Raw genomic sequence first — 27,616 nt, 5'->3', positions numbered from 1 at the left:
GGTGATAGCAGAGCACAAAGAAATCCCAGGAAACTGCAGGTAAAAGCGTGGGGTTGTGGGGGCTGGAGCAATAGCACAGCGGGGAGGGCGTTTGCCTTGCACGCAGCCGACCCGGGTTCGATTCCCAGCATCCCATATGGTCCCCTGAGCACCGCCAGGGGTAATTCCTGAGTGCAGAGCCAGGAATAACCCCTGTGCATCTCTGGGTGTGACCCAAAAGGCAAAAAAAAAAAAAAAAAAAAAAAGCATGGGGTTGTGGGACTTTGTCCCCAGGTTTAGCAGCAGCATCTCAGCAGCTAAAGAGGAGATGTCAGGTCACACAATGCACATTCCCTGACAAGTGCGAACAATTTACTGACTGAAGTCCCCTTATTTTTCATGGTGGTGTTGTTTGTGGTGTTGGGAATCAAACCCAGGGCCTCACACATGGCAGGCAAGTGCTTTGCTTCTGGCGAACAACCTGAATACTTAAAAGGTCTTCATTGTTCTCCTGACTACAAAATTAACTCATACTCATTGTAAAAAAAGTCACAGATGTATAAGGACCTGGAGAAGGCTCGTGGCAAACGCCACTGCCTTGCATTTCTGAAACTGTGAAACCCATCACCATGTGCCACGCACACATGCCAAGTACGGTCCTGGCAGTTCTGCTGTCCAAAACCCGCAGAAGTGTGTGATCTCCAGCACATTCCAGCGAGGTATGTGCAAGCATCAAAATTAAAGCATGCAAGCACCATGGCCGAGCGTGTGAGCACCCAAGCGGACAGGTGACTGCCAGCAAGCCCCCAAATCAAGCATGTATAAGACTCTGACAACCGTAACCGAGGGAAGGAAAGAAAAGTTACAGGAATATAAAAAACACAAACTTAAATCCCTTTTTTGTTGTTTTTATTTATTTTGGTTTGGGGACCACATCAAGCAGTGCTCAGGGCTGTGTGCTTAGTGATCAATCCTGGCAGTGTTCAGAGATGGTACAGATGGCGTCGAGTCCAGGTTGGTCACATGCCAAGGAAGTGCCCTATCCTCTGTACTATTACTCTGGCCCACACATTAAAATTTTACCTTTTAGAGCTAACCACCTTCTGTTAAAGCTTTGGTTTGGAACTCAGTAATGGCCAGGAGCTAGTCCTGATTCTGGAAGATCATATGCAGTTATCAGACATAGAACCAGGGTCAACCATATACAAGAAAAGTGCCTTAACCTTTGTACAATCTATCATGCCTCCCCCCATATCACTTTTAACTTGAGATAGATTGATCCAGATTGCTTTATTTGAATATATGCATATTTAATATATTGGCATATATATATATAAAGTTTAACAAAATTGTTATCATAACATCATAGTGAGACATAGAATACATCAGTCTGGAAAGGGTTAGGGTGGCTACTACCCTGCCCACATGTTATTCAACTTAAAAGTGCTAAAGAGACAGTGGAGAGAGAATTCAATGAGCTAGAGAATATACTCTGTATGCAGGAGACCTAGGATCAGGTCCAGGTACTACATGCTCCCCTGAAGCACTGCCAGGAGTAACCCCTGAAGACTAACAGCTGCCAAATGTGACCCCAAAACAAACTAAAGAGCATAACACTAGCACTGTAGCACAGTCGTCCCATTATTCATCGATTTGCTCCAGCGGGCACCAGTAACGTCTCGATTGTGAGACTTGTTGTTACTGTTTTAGGCATATTGAATACACCACAGGGAGCTTGCCAGGCTCTGTTGTGCAGGCGGGATACTCTCGGTAGCTTGCCAGGCTCTCTGAAAGGGATGGAGGAATCGAACCCAGGTCAGTGGCATGCAAGGCAAAAGCCCTAAAAGCAGATGCTGTGCTATTGCTTGTTGATCTCAACACTAGCACTAGCAGGGGGAGGGGGGGAAACAGTAAAAGATGCATATGAAGTGAAAAATACAACCTGGATTCGATGCCCAGCATCGCATACTGCCACCCGTGCCATCCCTGAGCACTGCCAGGAATGATCCCTGAGCACAGAACCGGGAGTAATCCCTGAACACTGCTGGGTGTGGTCCCCAAACCACAAAATCTAATATCTTTATGGATTCATGTATATACTTGTAAATATTTTACTTTATTAAGCTACACATTTATATTTTTATTATTCATACTTTAATAAGTACTATATATTATTTCCTTCCCCTTTTTCTTCTTCCTTGGTATTCTAAGCATATGTCTAGGTTGCAAATTAGGTAACCTAACAATACATACAATATACATTTCTTGCAAATTGCTTTTTCCCCTAGAAGATATATCTTGGGCATCTGTACCTGTCAATATCTAAACATTATTGTTACTGGCAGGTGTGGGCTGTTGTCCAGAGACAAAGATAATCCTTCAAATGCCAGTGCCTGTCGCCAAGGAATAGGATCTTGGAGGAATTTCATGGCTTTCATATATTAGCTTTACACCACTGACAAGGAAGTTTCAGGATTGAGTCCACAAGCAACCGTGTGCCTGCAAAGCTTTGCAGAAAGAGAAAAAACTCAAGTAAGTAAACTGATTAATTTGTTCATGGCTAGTTCAATCCAGGAGCAGCAAATACCCTTGTCATAATTAAGGATTAAGGCAAATGAAAGAAAACTCATTAGTCCGAGTTTTTCTTTCATATTATTACTGAGAGGGCTTTTTTGGTCTTGGACTATTTCTTAAATTGGTCATTTAAAATAATACTTAAATTATAATCCTTCTGTAACTGACTTCTAATTTAAGACATCAAAGACAGAACTTGATCTTCATGCCATCTATTCTTTGGTATCTCAAATCCTTTATGGCTTAGGATATGATTATTGTAAAAATTCTACATTCATATAAAAAGAATTTATACAAGTATGCTTTGCATTAGAGTCCAGGGTTCACTTCCTTGTGTCACATAATTTCCTGAGCATCATCAGGACTGAATCCTAAGCATCGAGCTGGGAGTAGCCCAAACTCACTGGGAATGACCCCAATACAAAAATTAGCACTGAGAGACAGGTTTCCAAATATTCTGGTTTTGTTTTTTTTTTGGCTTTTTGGGTGACACCCGGCGATTCACAGGGGTTTTTCCTGGCTCTACACTCAGGAATTATCCCTGGCGGTGCTCAGGGGACCATATGGGATGCTGGGAATCAAACCTGGGTCGGCCGAGTGCAAGGCAAACACCCTACCCGCTATTGGTCCAGCCCCAGGTTTCCAAATATTCTGAATGCTGAGCATCATCAGGACTGAATCCTAAGCATCGAGCTGGGAGTAGCCCAAACTGAATGAAATCCTCAAAAGATTTCACCAAAAATAAAAATTATTAAAAATTATTTAAAAAATTCAAAACTCCTGGGGCTGGAGCAATAGCACAGCAGGTAGGGCGTTTGCCTTGCCTTGCACGCGGCCAACCCAGGTTCGATTCCCAGCATCCCATATGGTCCCCTGAGCACTGCTAGGGGTAATTTTTGAGTGCAGAGCCAGGAGTTACCCCTGTGCAACACCAGGTGTGATCCAAAAAGCAAAAAAAAAAAAAAAAAATCAAAACTACGGAACAGAATAAAGGTTATAGAGTTGAATGATCACTGATACTTCCCCTAAATTCTAATCCCAGATTAGGCTGTTGGAGAATGCCAGCACCTTATGCATTTCCCTCCAATCATTCCTTCTGTCCACATAAGAGTATGTACCTAATCTGAAAAAGAAACACCAGACAAAAGTGGGATTTTGCTCTATTCCTAATGTTCCATGCTTGACCTTTTTCACTTTTCTTTTTTTTTCCAGTTCTTTACTAAGCTTCATTCCTAAGTATTCTTTTTTCCCCCAAAATTTAATTTTATTAAAGCACCATGAACTATAAGGTTATTCATAGTTAGATTTTTGGCATACAATGTTCCATCACCAGTCCCGCAACAAGTGACAAATTCCTTCTACCAGTGTTTCCAAATTTCCACTTCTACTCCCCACCCTAGCCCCAGATTCCCTCTTGACAGACACCATTTAAATCTGGCTATTAAAGTTTGGGTTTTGCAATGCCAGTGTTGTTGTTGACGCTATGGTTTGGATATTCAGTTCTACCGTTGCTTAACACCACCAATGACCTGAGTCCCCTGGGCCCCAGCCCCTGTTGCTTCTCACCCATCTCTTCTCCCTTCCCCTTCACTCTATTTCATTCCTTCTCCTTCCCGAATTCTGGGGCAAAGGGTGATCTAGGTAACACCCCCCACCCCTTTTAAACCACTGCATTTCCTCATCCAATTACTCTAAATACCAAATACAAATGATATCATCCTGTTTGTTCTGCTTCGAGCTTATTCCATTGAACAGATTTTTCTTAGTTCCATCCACAATGCAACAAATTGCCTCATTTCATCATTCCTACATAGTATTCCATTGTGTACGTATATACCACATCTTGATGACTCACTAATCTGTTGTTGAACACCTAGGTTAATTCTAAATCCTAGCTATTGTACTGAGTGCTACAATGAACAGTGGTGTGCGTATGTCATTTTGAATAAATGCTTCTGGCCTGGGGGGTTCACTTTTCTTTTCAATGTCTATGTAGCGTTATAAAGCTCTTCCGTCCTTTATTTAGCAATCCTCTACCGTTGGATACTTATGTTGTTTTTTGTTTAAAATGTATTGTGCTTTCATGAGAGACAGACAGACAGACAGACAGACAGATAGGGACAGAAAGTACAGGGGTTAAGGTGCTTGCCTTGCCTCAGCCAACTGTTTTGATCCCCAGTGCCACATATGGTTCCCCCAGCACTGCCAGGTGTGGTCCCTGAGTACAAAGTCAGAAATGAGCTCTGAGCACTACTGGGTATGCCCTGCCCTTCTCCCCCCCACACACACACCCCCCAAAAAGAACAAGGCTTATGAAAGCCTTGTTTTCTATTTACTTTAAGAAATATAAAAATGCAATGCCAGGGGGCTGGAGCAATAGCACAGTGGGTAGGGCGTTTTCCTTGCAAGTGGCTGACCTGGGTTCGATTCCCAGCATCCCATATGGTCCCCTGAGCACCGCCAAGAGTAATTCCTGAGTGCATGAGCCAGGAGTAACCCCTGTGTATTGCTGGGTGTGACTCAAAGGGCTAAAAAAAAATGGAATGCCAAATTTCCAAGGTTAAACAACCCCATTTTTGATCTTCAAATTAAGAAAGGTGGTATTAATACTTTTTGCCAGACCTTTCCTTCTAACCTGCCTGAAAATGTTTCCATGTATCAAGAAAACATTTTATGAATCTGAAGATTCCTGTTCCATAGATCCCTTTCCTGTCTGTTATGGCCACCTTTGAGTATTTTCTTCAGCCACAGTTTTTAATTAGAAACAAAATGATGCAATATCTGTAGGTAGGCTGCAATAATTTATGATTAATAAAGCAGTATGAGAATATCGGAACTTTGAGTTCTAAAGCCAGCTAATCCTGGATGAGTCACATATTACCTGGTACCTATAAAATAAGGTTGGTAAAACTCATCATTTCCTAAGCCCTGAGCAAAGGGCATCATTTCCCAAGTCCCATACAGATCGCTGGAGGAGGGAGAAAGGAGGGTCCCACAATGACAGAGCAGACTTCATGAGAGAATTCCATCCCGAAGCAAGTTTTGGGCACAAGAGCCTCATGGCTCAGTACATCTGTGGACACCTGTTGTTTTGTCATTTGTTCTGCTAATTTGGAAATACCCAGAATCCCCCAGGGCTGATCCCTTGACTTTCACACCTGTCCACATGTGAATTTTTCATTGGTGATCTAAGCCAGCTGCACTCAGGGTCTCTAGAAAATCAGACAAGGCATTCCTCCGCTGTGCTCCACAAAACAAAAACAAAGTGTATTTTTCCGCTTCCAATTGCCAGGGAAAGAGTTGTTTCTGTTCTGGTCAGAACACAAAGTGAGAATTTTATGCTTGGGAGAGTTCACAGAAAGAACATTATGGTAAAGATCATCTGAAGTTCCAACATAGGAAACTTTGGATTCCCGGGGACTCTGGGAACGAAGAGGCTGTGTTTTCCACATGCTAAACCCTCAGAGGGAAGCCAACTACAGAGGTGAAGAGAAGACTCAAAAGGCAGCTCAGGTAAGTGGTAACACAGAGGGACTAACAGGTCTTTGGGTTTTGTTTTTTTTTTTCTTTTAACATAATGAATGTTCTCAGACTTGTTCAGTGGAATGCATTTTTCACAGCATTTTTCTAATGCCTCCCGTTATTTGGGGTATAGCAGTGCAGTGCCTTGAGAGAGATGCTCTGGGGAAGGAAGGAAGGATGAAGAGGGCACTGCTAAGACCTAAACAAAGACCAAAGGTATGGAGAGGATTACTCCTAAAATCTCAGGGAACGACTAGCGAACCACTGCTCCTCCACCAACCTTTGCCTTCAATTTAGGGAATGAACCTTGCTCTGGGAAATCGGGGGATGTCTGAACTGTTTAGAACCAACTGGGAGAATGGTCACTAGTATAGGATCTAGCCCTCAGGAAGCAAGTATCAGCCTAAGAATCCTAGAAAGTTGCTTCAGTACTCTTAGTTCTAATCCTGAAAATAACATTAAGAATCATTTGCTGGAGCACTAGCACAGCGGGTAGGGCATTTGCCTTGCTTGCACGCGGCCGACCTGGGTTCGATTACCAGCATCCCATATGGTCCCCTGAGCACTGCCAGGAGTAATTCCTGAGTGCATGAGCCAAGAGTAACCCCTGTGCATCGCCGGGTGTGACCCAAAAAAAAGAAAAAAAATCATTTTCAAATATACCAAATGTCTACCATGAATAAATAAGTCATGGCAATGGATTAAAACAATAAGCCTGGGAGCTGGAGAGAGAGTTCAATGGATTGGGTGTTTGCAGTGCATGCGCCCAACCCTGGGTTCAATACTCAGCACCCCATATGGGTCCCTGAGCCACCAGGAGTGATCCCTGAGTGCAGAGCCAGGACTAAGCCTGGAGCATTACCGTGTGCCCCTCCCCCCGCAAAAAAATAATAATCAGAATTAATCATTACTGAGCACCTAACTTGATGCCAGACACTACTATAATTTACATGTTTTAACTGATTCTATACAGACAAATAGTACCATGATAAGTACTTTCATTACTGACACTTACCAAAGAAGGAAAACGAGATTTAAGCAATTTCCCAAAGAATATTAGAACTAGGATTCAAAATCTGGCAATCTGACATCACACTCATGCTTCTACCACTCTGCTACACTGCCTCATAGAATGAGCAGATCCTATCTCCAATCTGAGAAAAGACATACATAATAAGTGAGTTCCACACAAGGCCACGTATGTAAGGGTTGAGTAAGAAGCAACCAGGTATCTTTAAGGATGTCAAGGAAGTTTGACAAGAAGGACAAGATATCAGACAAAAGCCCCGAAGCATGCCTCAGGCTGATGTGTTGAGAACAGCTAATTCTGCTGCTCTGTGAGCCACACAGGGATGCCTTGCACAAGCTGAGAGGGATGGCTCTTGGAGTTGCTGGTACAGCCTGTTGAAGGGTTTAGTAGTAATTAGCTTTCATTGAAATGTGTGTGGGAGAAAGGGATCTTTGCCGTTGCTGGCAATGTCTTTGTCCTGTCTTTGATTCCTGTCAGTGATGAATCTGAGCATGGTATTCTCAGATTTGCTTATTAGAAAGGTAGCTTTGGCTGTAGTGGACTGAAGAAGGGCAAGTCAAGGCAATTTGGGAGCTGTGCAGGGAACTTTACCAGGGATGATAAGGAGCTATATATGGGTGAAGCAGAGTGGTGGTGGGGAATAAGGGTTGGGGGCGGGGGGAGGAGGCAGGGGCATTGTCAAGGATGTCTGAATATTTAAAAATTGTGGGGGCTGCAAAAACCAAAAAAAAAAAAAGGGGCTGGAGTGATAGCATAGCGGGTGGGGCGTTTGCCTTGCACGCGGCCGACCCGGGTTCAAATCCCAGCATCCCATATGGTCCCCTGGGCACCGCCAGGAGTAATTCCTGAGTGCAGAGCCAGGAGTAACCCCTGTGCATCGCCAGGTGTGACCCAAAAACCAAAAAAAAAAAAAAATTGTGGGGGCTGGAGTGATAGCACAGCAGGTAGGGCATTTGCCTTGCACGCAGGCAACCCGGGTTTGATTCCCAGCATCCCATATGGTCCCCTGAGCACCGCCAGGAGTGATTTCTGAGTACATGAGCCAGGAGTAACCCCTGTGCATCACCAGGTGTGACCCAAAAAGAAAAAAAAAAAAGGTGTTTTAAATAGATCTTTTATTTGGGTGCCTCTGCAATGATACTCAGAGACCAGCAATACCATACTTCATGGTGAGTTATAACTAAACTTTTATCTCATGGTACCTGGAGGGACGTACAGTGTCAGGATGGAACTCAGGGCCTCACAAATTCAAGGCATGCAATTTTACCCTTTGAGCTATCTCCCCAACCCCAAAATAGGTATTTTCTTTCTTTCTTCCTCTCTTTCTTTCCTTTTATTGTTCACATTCTGCCTGGGGCTAAAGCCATAGCACAGCGGGTAGGGCGTTCACCTTGCACACCTCCGACCCGGGTTCGATTCCTCCATCCCTCTCAGAGAGCCCGGCAACCTACCGAGTATCTCGCCCTCACGGCAAAGCCTGGCAAGCTACCCGTGGCATATTCGATATGCCAAAAACAGTAACAACAAGTCTCACAATTACTGGTACCCGCTCGAGCAAATCGATGAGCAACGGGATGACAGTGACAGTGACAGTGATCCTGCAATGCTCAGGGGTTACTCCTGACTCTGCACTCAGGACTTACTCCTGGTGGTGCTTGGGACACCATATGGGACGCTGGGGATTAAATCTAGGTCATCTGCATACAAGGCATGGTATTATCCACTGTATTATCACTCCAGTCACTGTTTTTTCTTTAATTTTACAAATTTTCTTTAAAATTACAAGCAGGTGGTCGGAGCGATAGTACAGTGGGTAGGGCGTTTGCCTGGCATCCCATATGGTCCCCAAGCACTGCCAGGAGTAACTCCTGAGTGTAGAGCCAGGAGTAACCCCTGAGCATCGCTGGGTGTGATCCCCCCAAACAAATAAGCAAAAAAAAAAAAATTTACAAGCAAATTTATTCTAAAAAATACAAAGAGTTTAGAAAAAAAGAGAGAACTGCAACAGGCAACTAACAAAAGAAGATTCTAAATGGCCCCCAATATATGAAGACATATTTAGTCTGTAATTATAAGAATGAAGAAAAAAAAAGAAAGAAGCATGCATGCTCACCCTTCAGTATAGGGGAAAAAAAGGTGATGAAATAAAATATTAAAGCAGACACCAGAAAACCAGTGCCCTCATACATTGCTGGTATGATATAAAATCATTCAATCATCACAGAAAACAACTTGGCATACAATAAATTTAATATGTAAATACCCTGTGATCCAATAATTTCCCTCTGATCCATAGAAATTCTTGCATATACCTGGGGTTGGAATGATAGTATAGTAGGGAGGGCATTTACCTTGCATGTGGCCAACCCGAGTTCAATCTCTGGCATTCCAGAGAGCCATCAGGAGTGATCTCTGAGTGCAGAACCAGAAAAAACACCTGAGCACTGCTGGGTGTGGCTCCCAAAACAAAAAAATTCTTGTACATGGGCACAAAAATTATGTACATAGATGTTAATGATGGCTTTGTTTGTAATGAACAACCTATGTGACAAGATGACCAGTATACATAAATAAAATGCACGTGTATGCATATATTTTAAGATAAATATGAAATAGAAATAGGACTGGAAAGAAGTACAATGGGTTAAGTACTCACCTGGCATGCAGCCAGCCCAGATTTCATCTCTGGCACCACATATCTCCCTTGAGCCTTGCAAGGAGTGATCCTTGAACTCCAGAGCCAGGAGAAAGCCCTGAGTACAGCTGAGTGTGCCCCACACCCCCACACACCGAAATATAAAATAGGGTTTTTTTTTTCTTTCTGAATTTGGGCTACATTCAGCATATGCATGGTTTATTTCTGACTTTGTGCTCCGTAATTACTCCTGGCAGTGCTCAGGGAACCATACAGGATGCCAGCGATGCACACCAGGGGTTACTCCTTACTCCTGGCTCATGCACTCAGGAATTACTCCTGGTGGTGCTCAGGGGGCCATATGGGATGCCAAGGATTGAACCCAGGACAGCCATGTGCAAGGCAAACACTCTACCCACTGTGCTATCGCTCCAGCCCCTTGACCAAGTGTCTTAATCCCTGTAGTAGCTCTCTAGCCCCAACCTATATATATTATTTATGACTGTATGTATTAAAAACAAGACAAGTCTGGGCTGGAGCGATAGCACAGCAGGTAGGGCATTTGTCATGCCCGGGTTAGATTCCCAGCATCCCATATGGTCCCCTGAGCGCTGCCAGGAGTAAGTCCTGAGTTCATGAGCCACGAGTAACCCCTGTGCGTCGCTGGGTATTACCCAAAAAGGAAAAAAAAAAGACAAGTGCCCCACCCACTGTATTCTCTCTTCGTCCATCTTCTGTTGTGTGGTGCCACTGATACAGAAGAATGAAATATGAACTCAGACTTCAGCAGTCATTTTCAAGTGATTTGACCATGGTCCACAGTAGGGTCACAGAAACACTTTTAAATTGCTACCACATAAATTACATATAAATTCCATGGAAGTTACATATAAATTACATGGAAGTTTTGCAGAGCAGCACCTATCCCTACACTATATGATGTGCACCAATATTCTCAATTCCATTCCTTCTTTCAAATTTTCAGTGTGGTCTGTGACCCATGACATCGATTTCAAAATCCTTTAGTGAGCTGCTGAGTGTAAAAAGACATGTAGTTAAGAGGCAAGAGAAAAATTCCAGAGTTTCTTTGATTTCAGAAGATTTCAGAATTTTAGTAATATTTATGCTTCATCCTACCAGAAAACAAGACCATGCTAGAAGAAACTTGAATGTATGTATGTAGTTTTTAAACCAATTATTTTAAACTTAAGTTCTAAGTGTTTCAGTTAACTTTCATTTGGAAATCTGTCAATTTCCAAGTGATGCAGATTTTCCACTTATGAAAATGATTTAAAGTTTTCTTTTAAAGTTTTCTTTTAAAATAGATGTACTGTACTCAAGTTTAAAGTGATTAAACATAAATGCAAAATAACAATATGAAAAGACATATCAAAAGCCACAGATACATTATTAATGCTTTAAAGTGTAGGAAACACTTTCACCATTCCATAATGAAATAACAAGAAACTTCCCTTAACATCAGATCTGTTTTTGCAAACTTTTACTGATTACTCCCAGGAAGTTTAGGTTACATGACATCACATTACATGACATCACATTTGGCTTTCCCCCAGCAGCCACTTAAAACAAGCCAGTGCTTTCTTTCTAAGCATTTGGGTGGTTTTGAGAACAGCAACCATTTGCAAAATGATTTGCACAGATCTTAAGGAGCTGGCGCTTACCCCTCATTGGATCATCACATGATTTTACTTTCTCCTCAAGCATCTCTGGATCTGTTCATTATCCCCTTTCCTAGATCACTTTCTCCCCTCCCCTAGATGTGGGGGAGGGGGGTAGGGAGGGAAGAAGGCAGAGAGAAAGAAAGGGAGGGAGGGCACTTCTGTAGCAAACCTTCTGTTTCTTGGCTTATTCCCCTAACAAAGGCCTTGGGAGTTTACTCCAAAATGTAGCAATCTCCCAGAGAGTGAAAGTAGGTCATTATTGTGGAGTCAAAAGTTAACATTTAGAGTTCCCTGCTACTAGTAACATTAGCATTTATATGGACCTTTTGCTTTTTTAGTACCTGCCTAAGTTACATTTTGAACTACTCTGCCAAGTTGTTTTCTCTTTGTGATCTGGGACTCTTGTCATCAGCAAGACAGTCACTTCTCTCTGTATTTCCACTTTTGACTCTCCCAATGAAGTTAATCTTTTGTTCTTGTAATTTGTGTTTCTGCTGCTGCCTTCCATAAGGCCAGAGGCAACTCTCCTATTGTCTTTTTACCACCCAGGATAGTTCCTAAACCAGGGTACTAAACTGAACTAAACCCACACAGAATTTACTCACAAGAGTAAATGCCACCCTGTTCCTGCTTCCTTGTCACCCTAGTCATCTTCATGCCCAGAAAGCTTCTCTAACTAGCCTTTTAGGGGCCAGAGTAATAGTACAGTGGGTGGGGTACTCTCCTTGCACATGAGCCCACCTGGGCTCAATTCCCAGCACCCAATATGTCCCCCAAGACCAACCAGGAGAAACCCCTGAGTGCAGAGCCAGGAGTAAGCCCTGAGCACTGCCAGATCTGGCCCCAAAATAAAACAAAAGCAAAAACTCAAACTAGCCTTGTAGTGTCCATTTAGTCTTAATTTCTCCAAATTGGGCCGAGTGATAACACAGCAGGTAGGGTGTATGCCTTGCACACGGCCGACCTGGGTTCAATCCCCGGCATCCCATATGGTCACCCAAGCACCACCAGGAGTAATTCCTAAGTGCAGAGCCAGGAGTAACCCCTGAGCAACACAAGGTGTGACCCAAAAAGCAAAAAAAAAAAAAAAAAAAAAAAAAACCTAACCTCCAAATTATTTCCCCCATCTTCCCTGAAGCTCTGTTGCAATCTTTAATTCAGCCTCATCTACTTCTTTCATCATTTCTCTCCTCAGACCCACTTGAGTCTGTCTCTCTCTCCTCTTGCCTCCTCACGTGCTAACACCAGAGATCTTCAACATCTTTTGCATAATATATGCTTCTGGGTCCTCTGTACAGATGGTTTTTTAAAAATCCTTACTTTAACTGTGTATGTGCATGTGTACACATATAGTGTAAATATATAAACATATTCAAAAGAAAGGGAGTATGAAGACAAAACAGACTTTTAACACTATTTTCTGTAGGGGGGGAGTGAGGGGGACTTAAGAAACATTCCCAGTAGTTCTAGTTAGTATGTTGAGCATCTCTCACTGGGCAACCCAAATCTGTATCATTATCACATACAGCCTAAACAAAGAAAAGCCTTGATGCTTATTGAGGATTTAGATAACTACTGCCCTGTTAAGAAGAGATTTTTTAAATTGTGTTTTCATTATGACTCCATCTCCATTTATTGATCAAGGGATTTCTTGCCTCACTTAACTCTATAATCTGTTGCTCAGATTAAGAAAATGTGAAAACTATTGTTCGGTAGCATGAATATAGACTTAAAGTGATACTTTTAGAGGCTGGATGATTCAAATACTATAATCCAAGAAAAGCAAGTAATTGATCATGCAGAACATGTTTTTATGCATTACTCCTTTATGGGCTGAGCATGCAATGAAACAGAGCAGATTAAATGTTTGTAGATGTGCCGTTACAGAAGCATGAGCATACCAGTGTAGGAACAACTAACAACAACAAAAGAGTGCTACTACAAGAGATAGAATAATAAGGAAATGGGCCTCAATAAACAAGTGTATCATCATTATTCACTCAACACATTTTGAGCATCTATTCCGTTCTCTTTATGTAAGGAACAATGCCAGGTGCAGTAAGTTCTCAGTTATTAGGAGAAAGGAAGAGAAAGCAGTTGAACTTCAGGCCAGTCAAATAGGTCCAGCTACTGCAGCAGTTAAATCTTTTTTTTTTTTTTTTTTTTTTTTTTTTGCTTTTTGGGTCACATCCAGGTGTTGCACAGGGGTTACTCTTGGCTCATGCACTAAGGAATTACTCCTGGCGGTGCTCGGGGGACCATATGGGATGCTGGGAATTGAACCCTGGTCAGCCACATGCAAAGCAAACGCCCTACCTGCTGTGCTATCGCTCCAGTCCCTGCAACAGTTAAATCTTTACTTTAAACTTTAAAGGTAAATCCTTTTGTGATAATATTTTGTTCCATCGATTAATTGACCGGGTCTGCCAAATCCTGTATAGCCTTCGATGGGCATTTTAATTAACAGATATGATAGCAGTATCTGGCTTGTCTTTGGAACACTTTAACGTGTTCGTGTTACGATGGGTTTGAGGGGACAGCTTCAGGGGTAGTGCATATGCTGAGCAGGAGGGAGGCACCTCCTGCTTGTAAACGCTGGGAGTGGTGCTGGTGACCCCCCAACATCTCACCAGGGTCAAACACCACTGGGAGTGATCCTGACAACAATTAAGTGCTAAAGTGCAACAAAGAAAAGGTAACAGCAACTTGCTGGGTGCTTGTTAGAGACTCTGGACTGGGCGGTGTAGAAACACTATTTCTCAGGTAGTTGGTGACTATCCAAAAATGAATTACACTTGTTTTATAGCTATAGTACCGGCAAGTTGCAAGGAAAAGCCTGGCCTGGCTTGCAGCCTCCGATGCCTAAGTCCCTTCCAAGGCAGGATGAGACCACCAGCACATTCACAATACCAGACTTCCCTCGTTGAGAACCATTGAGAGTTGACCCACCGGGTTTTACCTAAAACCCCAGGTGTAGAGGACACCGAAGCCACATTTCTGCAGTTGAGGAACGAAGTGTTTATGTGCAATAATATTTATTTTAATGTTGTTTTCTTGCAAGGGGGGTAGTCAGCGGAAAGGAGGGGGGGAATTCCAGCTCCGGACTTAAACCTCATAAATGGTTCTGTCTAAACAGCAGGCCGTGCAGGTTTCGGAGGAAATGATGACAGCATTAGGGCACTTTAACCTTAAGACGATAAGGAGACGTTGTGATGGACAGCCGCGGGGTACTGAAGCACAACTGGTGGTCGTTGTCACTGAGGCAGCTGCCGGGTTCGCGTTCTCTCGGAACGCCCCCAGACCCTCGATCTGCCAGCCGGTACCAGCCGCCGCCGCAGTGCCTGCAGCGCCAGCGGGGTGGGCCCGCGCCTTCCCGCCCCCGCACGCCCGCCAAGGCCGAAGCGGCCGGGACGCTGCAGAGCGCACCCCGCGAGCGCACGTGATGGAGTGGCGCGGGAGCGGGGGGGAGGGAGAGGGGCGGAGTGCGGAGGACAGTTTTCTTTTTCCCCGCCCCCTTGCCGAAACCCCGCCTCCCCCGAGTCCGCGGCTGCCTATTGCGCCCCGACCAGAATGACCGCCAGGCTAGCCAATGAAAACGCGACGCTTCAAGCACGACCCGCCCCCCGCTGGTCCTCAGGTTCCTTCCCGCTCACACCGGAGTCACTTCCGAAGAGAGAGAACCGCCATGAAGATAGAAGGGGGTGCCGCCCACCTCTGCTCCGACAGCCTCGCCGAATCCCAGCAGCAAGACGGCAACCACGCACCCAACTTCGCCGGCCACAGCTCATGCCGCCGTCGCCAGCGGCGCCGACATGACAAGGCGCTACATGTCCGCTAGGCCAGGTTTCCCCTCATCCCCAGCCCCGGGGTCGTCGCCCCCGCGCTGCCATCTGCGACCCGGTAGTACCGCTCCTGCTGCAGCGGGAAAAAGAACAGAGAGCCCGGGGGACAGGTACCGTGCAGAGGGCTTGAGAAGGGGCCGGGTCTCGGGGGCAAGGGTATGAGGGAGGACTGCGGACGGCCGCTCTTCCAGTTCCCGCCATCCTCCGCGAGCGCCCGCCTCGGGGTTCCGGGGCCTGGCAACCCCGCGCCCCCGCCTTCGCGCGGGGGCTTCTGGGAGTTGGAGTTTCCTTTCCTGTAGTTGGGACGCTGGTCTCGGTCTAGTGGCCGCAGCCTGGATGGCTACGGAGAACCCGCCTTAGGTAGAACGTGATTTTTGTCCTTTACGCCGGCTGGACCCTGGGCCCTAACTGCCTGGTGCATATTTAGGTCGTTTTCTGTCCGTTGTCAAGGTCTTGCGATCCGAGTGGCTTCCTAGCGTAAACCAGCGCTTATGTGGGGGGTGGGGAGGGTTTGTGAAATTATGTAAGAGGTGAGCTGAGGAGAGCCCGTCCGCGAATTACTTTATAGGATGATCCGTATCTGAAAGAACGTGAGATTCGGCATAGGATGTTTCCTCTTTAGGTATCCTTCCGCCTCTCCAAGGAGGCCAGTTTTGTTTTTGTTTTTGTTTCTTGATTCTGTGGGAGCTGTGTAATGAGATGGGGAGCTTCATCACATGACATCCTCTGACAATAAAATATTTTTAAATTCTCTACCCACTTGGTACTGTCTTTTTTATTTTAAGGTTAAAAGCCTGTACGTTTAACAGTCAAGTTGTCTTTTATATTGTGACATAGGTCCACAACCCCTTATCTCGATCCTGAAAGCCAGAAAGCTATAAGAACCAAAAGTTTTAATGGCTTGGCATTACGTGTTACTTGGCAGCCAAACCTGACTAGAACTCATATGGTCTTTATCCCGTTAAGTGATTTTTTTTTAATTATTTGGTTTTGGTTTTGGGGTCATATCTGGCAGTGCTCAGGGGTTACTCCTGGCTCTGTGCTCAGGAATTACTCTGGCATGCTGGGAGTCCATATGTGGTGCCCAAGATCAAACCCAGGTCGACTGCATATACTATCTCTCCAGCCCCAATCCCATTGTTAGTATTCCTAAATTTTCTTGGAGAATTTGAGATTCAGTGTCAAACCTCAGTGGGGCTTTACATACTACAGCCTAGTCACCCCTTTCTAAAAGCCAGTATATTCCAAATTCTAAAACACAGTTCACCCCAGAACTCTCAGATAAGGTTTTGTGAACTGTTAAATTATTAACTAATCATAAGTAATTGATATTTCTGTGCTTAGCAAATTTAGGGAACTGTTCTTTTTTTGTGATTATTTTCCAGATTCTTGTTTTACTCAAAATCAATTTGTTTCTGTTGTATTAATAAAAGGACAGTGGACTGTACTATTAGGAAGAGCTGTAGTGTTATGCTTAGTAATCTAAAAACATCTTACTTGTTTTTAGCTGCATTTCAGTCCATTCCTGTGTCTTTCCTAACTAGTTGAACACATCCTTTCCTCCTAGAACTTTTAGTGTTTTTCCTTTTACTGTCTTGTGGAGTTTGTATGTTATGAAAACAAATGTATATTCTTTAGCTCATCACTCAGTTCATAACCACTTAGCTTTCCTACCAACATTTCAGACAAACATTTCGAACTCTGAGTTAAACCATTAAAGATCTGTGTAGCTCTTCTGTGACCAGTTCAAGGACATTGGATTGTCGGTTTTCTTTGAGTAGTACAGCCTCATACAGGCTAAATAGTTATGATTACTTTGTTTATAACTTATCTCTTTGGGTAAAAAAGAATACATTTTAGCAAAACTTGCCAGGAAATTATTTTTTGCTTTGTGCAGCTGACCGAAACTTTAAATACATAAATCAGAATACAGTTTTTGGTAGTATGATCGTATTTCATTTTGTGTCCATTTGTAGGCTACTGAAATCTAAGAATTAGAATTATTTGGTTTTTAGTTTTCCTCTTAACTTTTCTTGTGCTTCCCCAGACAGTGTATTATGTTTGTGAATATTATAAGAATTCTTTGCTTTTAAATTTTTAAGACTCAAACACTAGTTGTGAAGACTCACTCTTAATTTTTGCAATTATATTGATTCTGATGTATACCACTCATGGTTCACAGTTGGATGTGGTGTAACACAAATTGTAGCATGTTATATTGTAAATAGAGGATAATATATGCTTAGTACTGATCCTCTCTTGCCTTTTGCCCTGCATAGTTTTGTTTTCTTTTGGGGCCCCACCTGGTGGTGTTCAGTGCTCACTCCTGGTAGTTCTGGAGGATCATTTGGGGTGCCAGGGATTAAACCCAGGTCTGCAGGATGGGAGACAAACACCTTACCAGCTGTACTATCTCCAGCTCATAGCACACCCTTTTTCAGCTGTCACCCCAGACCAGCAAATCACTATATTGCCATTCATCTACTTTAGTTATGATCTTGATTACTACTCATTTTTTTATAAACTCCACTGGCGTTTAACAAGCATCTGTTTAGAACTATTTTATACCATTCACGAGAGATAACAAACATCTATTTAGAATTATTTTATACCACTCACCAGAGATATCAAACAATAGGATCAGGTCTCCATCTTCAAGATCTTTTTTTTTCTTTCTTTTTTTTTTTTTTTTTTTTTTTTTTGCTTTTTGGGTCACACCCAGCAATGCTCAGGGGTTACTCCTGGCTTTCCACTCAGGAATTACTCCTGGCAGTGCTTGGGGGACCATATGGGATGCCGGGGATCGAACCCGGGTCGGCCGCGTGCAAGGCAAACGCCCTACCCGCTGTGCTATCGCTCCGGCCCCACCATCTTCAAGATCTTTTACTCTATCTTGTAGCAGAAAACTTTTCCCTCCCAGGAGACACTAAGAATTCTCTAGATCCACATTCCAATCATCACTTTTTAGAGTACTATATGTTATATAAATCTCATTTATGCTTTTATAAATACTCCTGCAGAAAGTGAATTTTTCTGATTTTCTTTGCAAAGCATTACCACCATTGTCAGACGTAATTAATTAAACCAGATAGTGAAGTCCAACCTCTATAGATTCACTTAATCTGAATTATTGAGGATTTAATACTTATGTGATACCATGTTAGTTATGCTTTTATTTTCAGGAAGCAGTCAATTTTAGATTTCTTCAAGCCAGCTTCAAAACAAGGTATGTGTTCTATTAATGCATTTTTTGGTGGAATCTTCAGGGATTGGGAGGTGGGTGAATTCAGTTTTTGATTCACTTAAAACTTACTAGTTTGATTAAATAGTGTACAGAATTAAAAATATGAAGATGCAGTGTTTTTTTTTCCCCAGAGGTAAGTTCTAAACATTGTGAATAAAGTACAATTATGTTTTCTTGCATTTCAGATAATCCAATCAATAGCTCCATTTAATACTGTATTATGCTTTTCATAACATAGTAGTTTGTTCCAGTCAGAATGTTTTATGAAATTAAGAATATTAACAGACTGCTCTAATTTCTCCTTTCCCACTGAAATGTGTATCATTTAAAATTTGTGGTAACAATTTAAATAATACAAAAATATGTTCTTTCTAATAACATGCAATTTGTATGTGTTTTAATTGGCTATTCAGATAGACACATGTTGGATTCTCCACAAAAATCAAACATAAAATATGGAGGAAGTGGCTTGTCCATCCCTGGGACAGAACAATGTGAAAGGAAACATTCATCACCAAAAAAATCTAAACCCAAAAGGGTGTCATCAGAAAAAAGCCCTATTTTAGAGACTTTCATGAAAGGTGATAAAGAACACCATAAAGATCATGGTGTACATGAGTCACGTCGGCCTTGTGTGTCACTAGCCACGAAATATCCAAAGGCAGTTACAAAAGTCTATGTTTCTTCATACCACTCGCCAAAAGACATGAAGACATTCAAGAAAAAACATCGATCTCCAGAGAGAAGAAAGTCTCTGTTCACTCATGAAAAGAGCAGAGAGAAGGACCGAGAGCGAAGCAAGAGCAGTTCAGACTCCACAAGGCACAGCACAGGCACTGATATCTTCAAGACCTCCAGAAGTCTGAGCAGCAGGGGCAGCCTATCCAGGCACCACCCAGGAGAAAGCCCCCTGGGAGCTAAGTTCCAGCTGTCACTAGCGTCTTACTGCAGAGAAAGAGAACTAAAGAAGTTGAGAAAGGAGCAAATGGAGCAGAGAATCAACTCAGAAAATTCTTTTTCAGAAGCAAGTAATCTTACCTTAAAGTCCTCTAGCGTAGGAAGAAAATGTAAACCAGTGCAGGAGCAGAGTAAACAGAATGATGTCATCCCTGGAAAAAGTAATCTTTCAAATCTGGTATGTACTGGGACTGGAGCACAGCGGGTAGGGTGTTTGCCTTGCACGAAGCTGACCCAGGTTCGATTCCCAGCATCCCATATGGTCCCCCGAGCACCACCAGGAGTAATTCCTGAGTGCATGAACCAGGAGTAACCCCTGTGCATCGCTGGGTGTGACCCAAAAAGAAAAAAAAAAAAGAATCTGGTATGTACAGTAATTACTGAATTAAGCTTTACCACAGCTTTATTCTTTTTACAATACTAAATGCAAAAATATTAACACAGTTGGTATCTTCCGTTGAGGAAATACTGGTCATATGCAGTTTTCATTAGATTTTGTAGAACTCTGTCAAACTCGGTAGCGTTTCTTGCCCTTATTCTTATTTATTTTTTTTACATATGGGGCCAGTAAGTTAGTACAGTGGGTAAGTCTTGCACTAGTCTGACTCAGGTTTGATCTCTGGCACCATTTAAGTTTCCCTGAACTCAAAAGCCAGAAACATAGCCAGGTGTGGCCAAAAAACAAAACTAAATAACCCCCCAAAAAAATAGCAGGAATAAAGATCATTATTAGAAAACACTTAAGCATTTTTTTTAAGAAAAGTAAAATGATTATTAAATTAGACTTTGCTGAAAATTAGTCTCCAGTCTTTAGAAAAACTGGAGGAATTGAAAGTCTTTAATCTCAGAATCAGGTTTAGTGCCCTGGACTAGCTGCAGCAGCATCACCTGGGAACTAGGCTACCACCAAACCAGAAACTGGATGGAGAGCCCAGCAACTTTGATTAAAAGCCTTGAAAGATTACTCTGATGTGTTTTGAAGTTTGAAAGTATCTGGTTAACATTTCCCTATAAATCTTAGATAAATGAGTAATGGTCTTAGAAAACTTGATGATAGTGATGACCTAGTAACTATCTATATCTCTGCATTTTGATCTCTGAATTAGATTTCTCTTTGAAGAATAGATCTTAATTAGACTAGTATCAAACTTTTACCTTTCCCTTAGTGAGTCAAGGTTTCAAGCTTCTTTATAAACAAAGTAAATAAGAGGTCAAATATTAAGACAATGTTACGTTAAATGCTATGAGATTTTTAGACTAGATAAACCGAAAATAAATCAAACAAGGACATTGAAAAAGTGAATGGAAATTGTTGCATTACACATATTTCTGGAAAATATTTGTAAATCTAAGGTACATTTACAAGGAGTTTAGTGCCTTGAACAATGAGATTTGCTAATCATCAATGGAGTTGAGTAACATTTGTCCATTTTTATAGGATTTCAGTGTTTGGTGGTACTTAGAAGTCTAACATAATAAGAGTGCAGTGTGATGTTATTAATCTTGAGTGACTAATGTGAATATCTAAATTTGCACTATGAGAACTATTTTAAGATGTTTTATGATACAAATGCCCATTTTTGTTAAAATTTAAGAATTTAAAAGTTTATTACAGAAATTAAAATTTACCAAAATGTAGATGCATGTTTTATTTGGTCTAGAAATTTGTGCTTAAATGAGTACACATTCTCTGTTGCCTCCAACTCCTATTTTTTTGTCATTTTACTAATAGGAAAATGGACATTTCTCAAGAAAAAGATCCTCATCTGATTCATGGGAACCTTCAGGTACAATCAAAATTAAATTTACAAATTTTTTAATTTGCATCTTAGTGGTACTGTTTTTAAAAGCAATTTATTTAAATATGCACTTTTCTTCTTATAGTTGAGTATCTCAAGTAAGTTGCAAGCTTGGCAAAATTATATTCAAAAGAAATAGTTCTTAAATTGAGTATTATGACACAGGGGTTTCTTGTTTGTTTATTTGTTTGAGGGTAGGGTTTTGGGTATTGTTTTGGTTTTGGAGAGGGTTTTTTTCTTTGTTTTGGTTTTGGGGCCACACTTGGTGGTGCCCAGGGGTCACTTCGGGCTCTGCAATCATAATCTGCTCCTGGCAGTGCTGGGGATGGGGTGGGGTGGGGTGGTGGGGAATGGAAGCCTCACAGCTGTATCAAGGCTAGTGCCCTACCTGCTTTACTATCACTTTCACCCTACACATGGTTTGTTTTGATCCTCCTCTACCTTACAGTATTTCTCAAACTGATGTTCCTTGTTCCACTGAATCTTTGGTTACATTAAGAAATGTAGTCTTATTTATATTCTTGAATTGAAGATTTTTTTTTCTTTTTGAGTCAACACTCGACGTTGCACAAGGGTTTCTCCTGGCTCATGCACTCAGGAATTACTCTTGGTGGTGTTCAGGGGACCATATGGGATGCTGAGAATCTAACCCGGGTCGGCCTCAGGCAAGGCAAATGCCCTGCCTTTGTGCTATCGCTCCAACCCCAAAATTGAAGACTCTTTGAGTTTCAATTTTAAACGTTGTTTCTTGGGACTGGAGCTGATAGCAAAGCGGGTGGGGCTTTTACCTTGCACATGGCCGACCCGGGTTCGACTCCCAGCATCCCACATGGTCCCCCAGCACTGCCAAGAGTGATTCCTGAGTGCATGAGCCAGGAGTAATCCCTGTGCATTGCTGGGTGTGACCCAAAAAGAAAAAAAAAAAAATAAGCATCTTAGTACTTCAAATACAAAGATTCCTTTTTAACACAAAAATATTTTTATTATAGTTTAAGTGACATGGTTATAATAGTTCAATATAAAATTTCAAGGATATCTTCATGATGGTCTGTACTTTTAGTATTGATTATCTTTGTGAAAGTTTGTATTGTTAGTATCAGTTGAGAAAGTACATAGTAACAGCTACAGGTTGATTAGAACTTTAGGTTTGTTTTCTTTTTTTTTGGTTTTTGGGTCACACCCGGCGATGCACAGGGGTCACTTCTGGCTCATGCACTCAGGAATTACTCCTGGCGGTGCTCGGGGGACCATATGGGATGCTGGGAATCGAACCCGGGTCGGCCATGTGCAAGGCAAACGCCCTACCCGCTGTGCTATCACTCCAGCCCCAACTTTAGATTTTTTTTTTAACTAAAAAGTATAAAATTCAAATAATGAAGATATTTGTAACACAAAATAAAATGCCCTCAGAAATAACTATTAATAATCTGGTGTATTAGTTCTTTTTTTGCTATGAATACAAACGTTGAAAAATAAACTTTACAGGTCAAAGATATAGTACGGTAAGGCGCTTGACGCCCTACCCGCTGTGCTATCACTCCAGCCCCAACTTTAGATTTTTTTTTTAACTAAAAAGTATAAAATTCAAATAATGAAGATATTTGTAACACAAAATAAAATGCCCTCAGAAATAACTATTAATAATCTGGTGTATTAGTTCTTTTTTTGCTATGAATACAAACGTTGAAAAATAAACTTTACAGGTCAAAGATATAGTACGGTAAGGCGCTTGACTTTGCATGTGGCCAACCAAGATTCAATCCTCAAGTACTACATAGACCCCCTGAGAATTACCAAGAGTGATCCCTGAGCACAGAGCTAGGAAAAAGCTCTGAGCACAGCTGGGTGTGGCCCAATCACCAAAAAAAGGAGAAGAAGAAGGAAGGAAGGACAAGAAAATAGACTTCACAAATCTCTGCAAATGTAGTAAGATACACTGGACATAATAAATGATGCCATTTATTGAACACTCACTGTTGCTATATGCTGTGCCTTGCTCTATTCTTTGTTTCTGTTTATTTTGGGCCACACCCAGCACTGCTCAGTGCTTACTCCTGACTGCTCAGCGGCCACTCCTGGCATTGCTTGAGGAACCATATATGAGAGATTGAACCAGGGCCAGCTGCATGCAAGGCAAGCATCTTAGCCCCTGTTATCGCTCTCCACCCCCATTCTGTGTTTTTTCAACTCATTTGATCCTCATATTCTTATAAGGTGGCTATTTTTAGAAATCAAAAAGGTAGGGAAAAAAAAGCAATGAAAAAAGAAAGAGGCAGTTTTAACTCATTCTCTGGATTTATGTAAAATCTTTATTTATTTATTTTGAGGTGGAGAAGTTCCTGAGTGATTCTCAGCCTACCAGGCCAGCCAGTTGAATATAAAGATATGATCCTATTTAGGCCCTTTGGTACTACCTGGGCCCACAGTGCAGTACCCCTGCAATCACGTTAAATAGTTTTTACTGTATTTCATAGGTACACAGCATTTTGAAGATGTGAACTTGAGATCTTTTTAATTTCGTTTTTGTTTTGGGGCCACAAGTGGCCCATGCTAGAGTTTACTCCTGGTTCTGCACTCAGGAATCACTCCTGGCAGTCCTGGGCCAATTTCTATACTCTTTCTCCAGTCTGCACACCTTATAAGACCCTTCTCCTCAGGAAACTGAATAAACTTGGAATTATTTCTTCCAACTGGAAATATCTATAGAAAAACGGGGTGGAGCATTGTTTGTTAAATTTTTTTTAACTTCAGATTATTTATTGATCAAGCTATCCAGTTGTTTAATTCTTAAGTTTTATTTTTGTTTTTAATTAAATGTCTTGGCATGAGGGAAGGCAGTGGTGACTGGAGCTGCACCCAGTGATGCCAAGAGCTATTTATGGCTCTGCTCAGGATTGACATCTGGTGATGTTCTGTGATGTATGTGGTACTGGGAACAAAATGGGGTCAAACACATTTCACTTCTATGGTATCCTACTGACCCCCCCCCTTTTTTTTTCTAAAACTATGGAACGTTTCACGAATTTGCTTGTCATCCTTGCACAGGGGCCATGCTAATCTTCTCCCTATTGGTCCAATTTTAGTATATGTGCTGCCAAAGCAAGCACCTGACCCCCAGTTTTAATCAAACTTAAGAAACGAGATGACTACCCATGTGCAGAAAGAAACATGATTTAGGGAAATTGGCCTTGGAGCCACACTCAGCAGTGCTCAGGGTTTACTTTTGTTCCGTGCTCAGTGATCACTCCTGGCAGGGCTTGGGAAACCATATATGGTACAGAGGATCATGCAAGGCAGGTACAGTGGTACTATCTAGCCCAAGACCTTATTTCCAAATAGTGTCACCCTCTGACTTTCTGGGAGTTGGAAACTTAGCATATCATTTGGGGATCTATAGTTCAGCTTATAGCACAGCTAAAGACTGTGAATACATATGGAAGAATAAAACCAGGGAGAAATAACTTGGATGAAAATCGGTCTACCTTCAACTTGTTGCACACATATTAAGGTAAAAGAGGGACCAGAGAAACAGTAAGGGAGTTACTGTCGCTTGCCTTGTACACTCCCAACCCTAGTTTGGTTTCCAGCACTGCATATGGTTTCCCAAACACCATCAGGAGTGCTCCCTGAATACTGCCAGACATGAACCAAACCTCTGCCCACCCCCCCAGGGAAAAAAAAAAAGCAATGTAGAGCTGTTATATTTCTAGAGCCATATAGTTCTATAGTCTTAAAAAATTAGATACACTGAGTGAAAGTACTTTGTAATTCTTTTCTTAGTAAAAATAGCAGGTTTTTTTTTTAATTTGGGTGAGAGACATCTTGACTTCTATTTCGGTAATAGACTTTTTTATAGCTTTAGAATGACAACGGGCAGTTTTCATTAGCTTTAAATTTCTTGAACACCAGTATTTTTGGGGGAAAGGTCACACTTACCAGTACTTAGGGGCTACTTTTGACCCTGAATTTAGGGACAATATTCTTGGCTCTGTGCTCAGGGACCACTCCTGGCTCTGTGCTCAGTGTCGGGATTCAAACCATCATCTCTGCTGCAGTTTCTTGCACGGTAAGTGTTTTCATCTCCACTGTGTCTCTGTCCTTGGATACCAGTATTTTATCAGTTAATAAAGTGATACATTAACTCTTCCGTCATTCCGTATGTGAAGAATATCAGCCTAAATTTTTAGAATTTAAACATTTTGTCAAAGTGTTCTAGATATTTCACTGAATACACTTTACTAATAGAAAACAAGCTTTGTACTAATCTGGCAAAAATTCCGTTTTAGCAGGCTCTAAGAATAAATTTCCTGACAAAAGAAAGAGGAACTCTGTGGACTCAGACCTGAAAAGCACAAGAGAATCTGTAGTGCCAAAAGCAAAAGAGTCCTTCCTTGAAAAGCGTCCTGAAGGGCCACATCAAAAAGAGAAATTTATAAGACACATTGCACTAAAGACCCCTGGTGATGTACTGCGCCTGGAAGATATATCCAAGGAGCCAAGTGAAGAAGCAGATTGCCCCTCTGCAGGTGTGGCACCTACAAATTCTGGCCACCATTCTTCAAGGAATAGTGACCACGTCCATGTGGAAAGTACCAAAGAGACTAAGATGCAGAAACCCCACTTAGCTTTACCTCAGGAAAAATCTTCGGTTAAAAAAGCTAGCAGCTTTCAGAAAAATAAAACTGCTAGCTCTTCTGTGACATCAAAGGACACAAAACTTCTACCTTTACTTTCCCACGTTCCAAGTGCTGGTTCCTCTCGGGTACCATTGAATGTTAAAAGCTGCACCCTGTCAGTTCCTAGGAAAGAGAAAGAGCGTTCCTCATCAAAAGATTATACTGGGCATTCTTCAGAGTCATCCAGACACAAGGAACACAAAACAAAGACTAATAAGGCTGATTCTAGCGCATCTTCAGGGAAAAGTTCTGGGGAATCTTTGCATTCAGAGTATGGCACTTCTACAAAGTCTCCTCCTCCAGCTATGGAAGTTGTGCCATGTACCCCATCACACCCTCCAGCCTCATCAGATAAAGCCCCTTCAGATAAAGAGAGTTCAGGAAATTCCAATGCAGGTAGCAGTGCACTGAGAAGGAAGTTAAGGGGTGCTTTTGATAGTGATGAGGAAAGTTTAGGTTACAACCTAGACAGTGACGAAGAGGAGGAAACATTAAAATCACTGGATGAAATAATGGCTTTGAACTTCAGTCAAACTCTTGCAGCTACAGAAAAAACTCATGCTCTTTCGAAAGGGCTTAAGTCTCAACCATCAGACTACACAGTAAGTAGCTTTAATATTGATCTTACTTTAAGAGGGAAAGATGAATTAGTGAAAGAGAGGGATCCATTGTTGAACTTACTTAAAATTCAACTTTATGACCATTAATTGAACTGAAGCTGGTGTCATTCATGCTTTGAATGTTTTTGTCATTCATGGATTTCCCACTCTTTAGTTTTGTTGCTGCAAATCAGTGGTCTCCAAACTTCCTTGATCACATACATTATGTCAGTAAAAAAAATTTTGAGCATGTGTCCCAATATAATATGTATGCTTAATTATATACATGTACTGCTATATTACTGTTTACTTTCTAAAGCCTATACAAAAACATAAGGGAAAGAAGTATTTTCCTATAGGAGTTATATAGAAGTTACTATAGACTAAGTTCTACTAGAGTTTCTATAGAAGTTTCATATAAATAGAAGTTCTATTATTTTCTTCCTGCACCCCATGGATCACCTTGCACACCCCCTGCTTTGGAGACCACTGCTGTAAATGAAGGTAGAGTGTAGAAATGTTGTTAATTGTGGTGTGCAATTTCATTTATAAAGTGCTTCATTCTATCTTGGGGAATAAGCTGAATTAAATTTTTATGGATGTTAAATTTGGTGGGAAAGGTGTTAATGGTCCATGGTAACACCTAAAGATCAGTAGTTTGATTCTGCTTAAAATAGAATTTAAAAATAATAAAGACTAGGAACCCATAGAGCCGTTGGGTGTTTTCAGTCAGTTTCTAAGGCTAGCAGGGTTTTATGAATAGTGTTTTTCCTCATAGATCATAAAACCAAGTTGCCTACAGTACAAAATACTAGATTTAAAGCATGATGGTGAAAATTCTCCTTTTAGAAAGGTACCCTCATGGCCCAGGTTATTGAAATTAAAAATATTCTTTAGTATTCTGGATAACATAAAATATCCCAACTCTTTGACTAAGATGTTATAAATATTTTAAAATTTTCTTCTTGTTTTAGGAAAGTACTCATAGCGGAACTTACACAAATTCCTTAGATCGTCTGGTGAAGGAAATGGAAGACACACAAAGGTTAGTTAGCATCATCACTACCTTGCTAAATT

General features: G+C 41.7%; 1 protein-coding gene and 1 non-coding gene across 5 annotated transcripts in view; one reads left to right on the top strand and one right to left on the bottom strand.

The window, feature by feature from the left end:
• Positions 1-12,624: 12,624 nt before the first annotated feature.
• SLF2 (SMC5-SMC6 complex localization factor 2) overlaps positions 12,625-27,616 on the top strand; it is a 56,845-nt gene continuing 41,853 nt past the window's right edge. The window contains exons 1-6 of one of the 4 annotated variants that reach the window (XM_055118975.1): positions 12,625-15,374; positions 18,447-18,490; positions 18,922-19,643; positions 21,198-21,252; positions 25,551-26,542; positions 27,514-27,584. In XM_055118975.1, the coding sequence (XP_054974950.1) occupies positions 15,235-15,374; positions 18,447-18,490; positions 18,922-19,643; positions 21,198-21,252; positions 25,551-26,542; positions 27,514-27,584 (2,024 nt within the window). In that variant the 5' untranslated portion in view covers positions 12,625-15,234. Of the gene's footprint in view, positions 15,375-18,446; positions 18,491-18,921; positions 19,644-21,197; positions 21,253-25,550; positions 26,543-26,619; positions 27,044-27,513; positions 27,585-27,616 lie in introns of those variants that run through there. The other 3 variants (XM_055118977.1, XM_055118976.1, XM_055118978.1) reach the window with 3 other exon arrangements.
• Positions 24,265-24,371, bottom strand: LOC129399549 (U6 spliceosomal RNA). Its single transcript, XR_008627169.1, has one exon. It is a non-coding gene; the product is annotated as a U6 spliceosomal RNA (small nuclear RNA).

Source organism: Sorex araneus, chromosome 11 (assembly GCF_027595985.1).
Source record: "Sorex araneus isolate mSorAra2 chromosome 11, mSorAra2.pri, whole genome shotgun sequence".
NCBI lineage: Eukaryota > Metazoa > Chordata > Mammalia > Eulipotyphla > Soricidae > Sorex > Sorex araneus.
The sequence above is the reverse complement of the archived record's forward strand: the minus strand, read 5'-3'. Positions and strand labels throughout refer to the sequence as shown.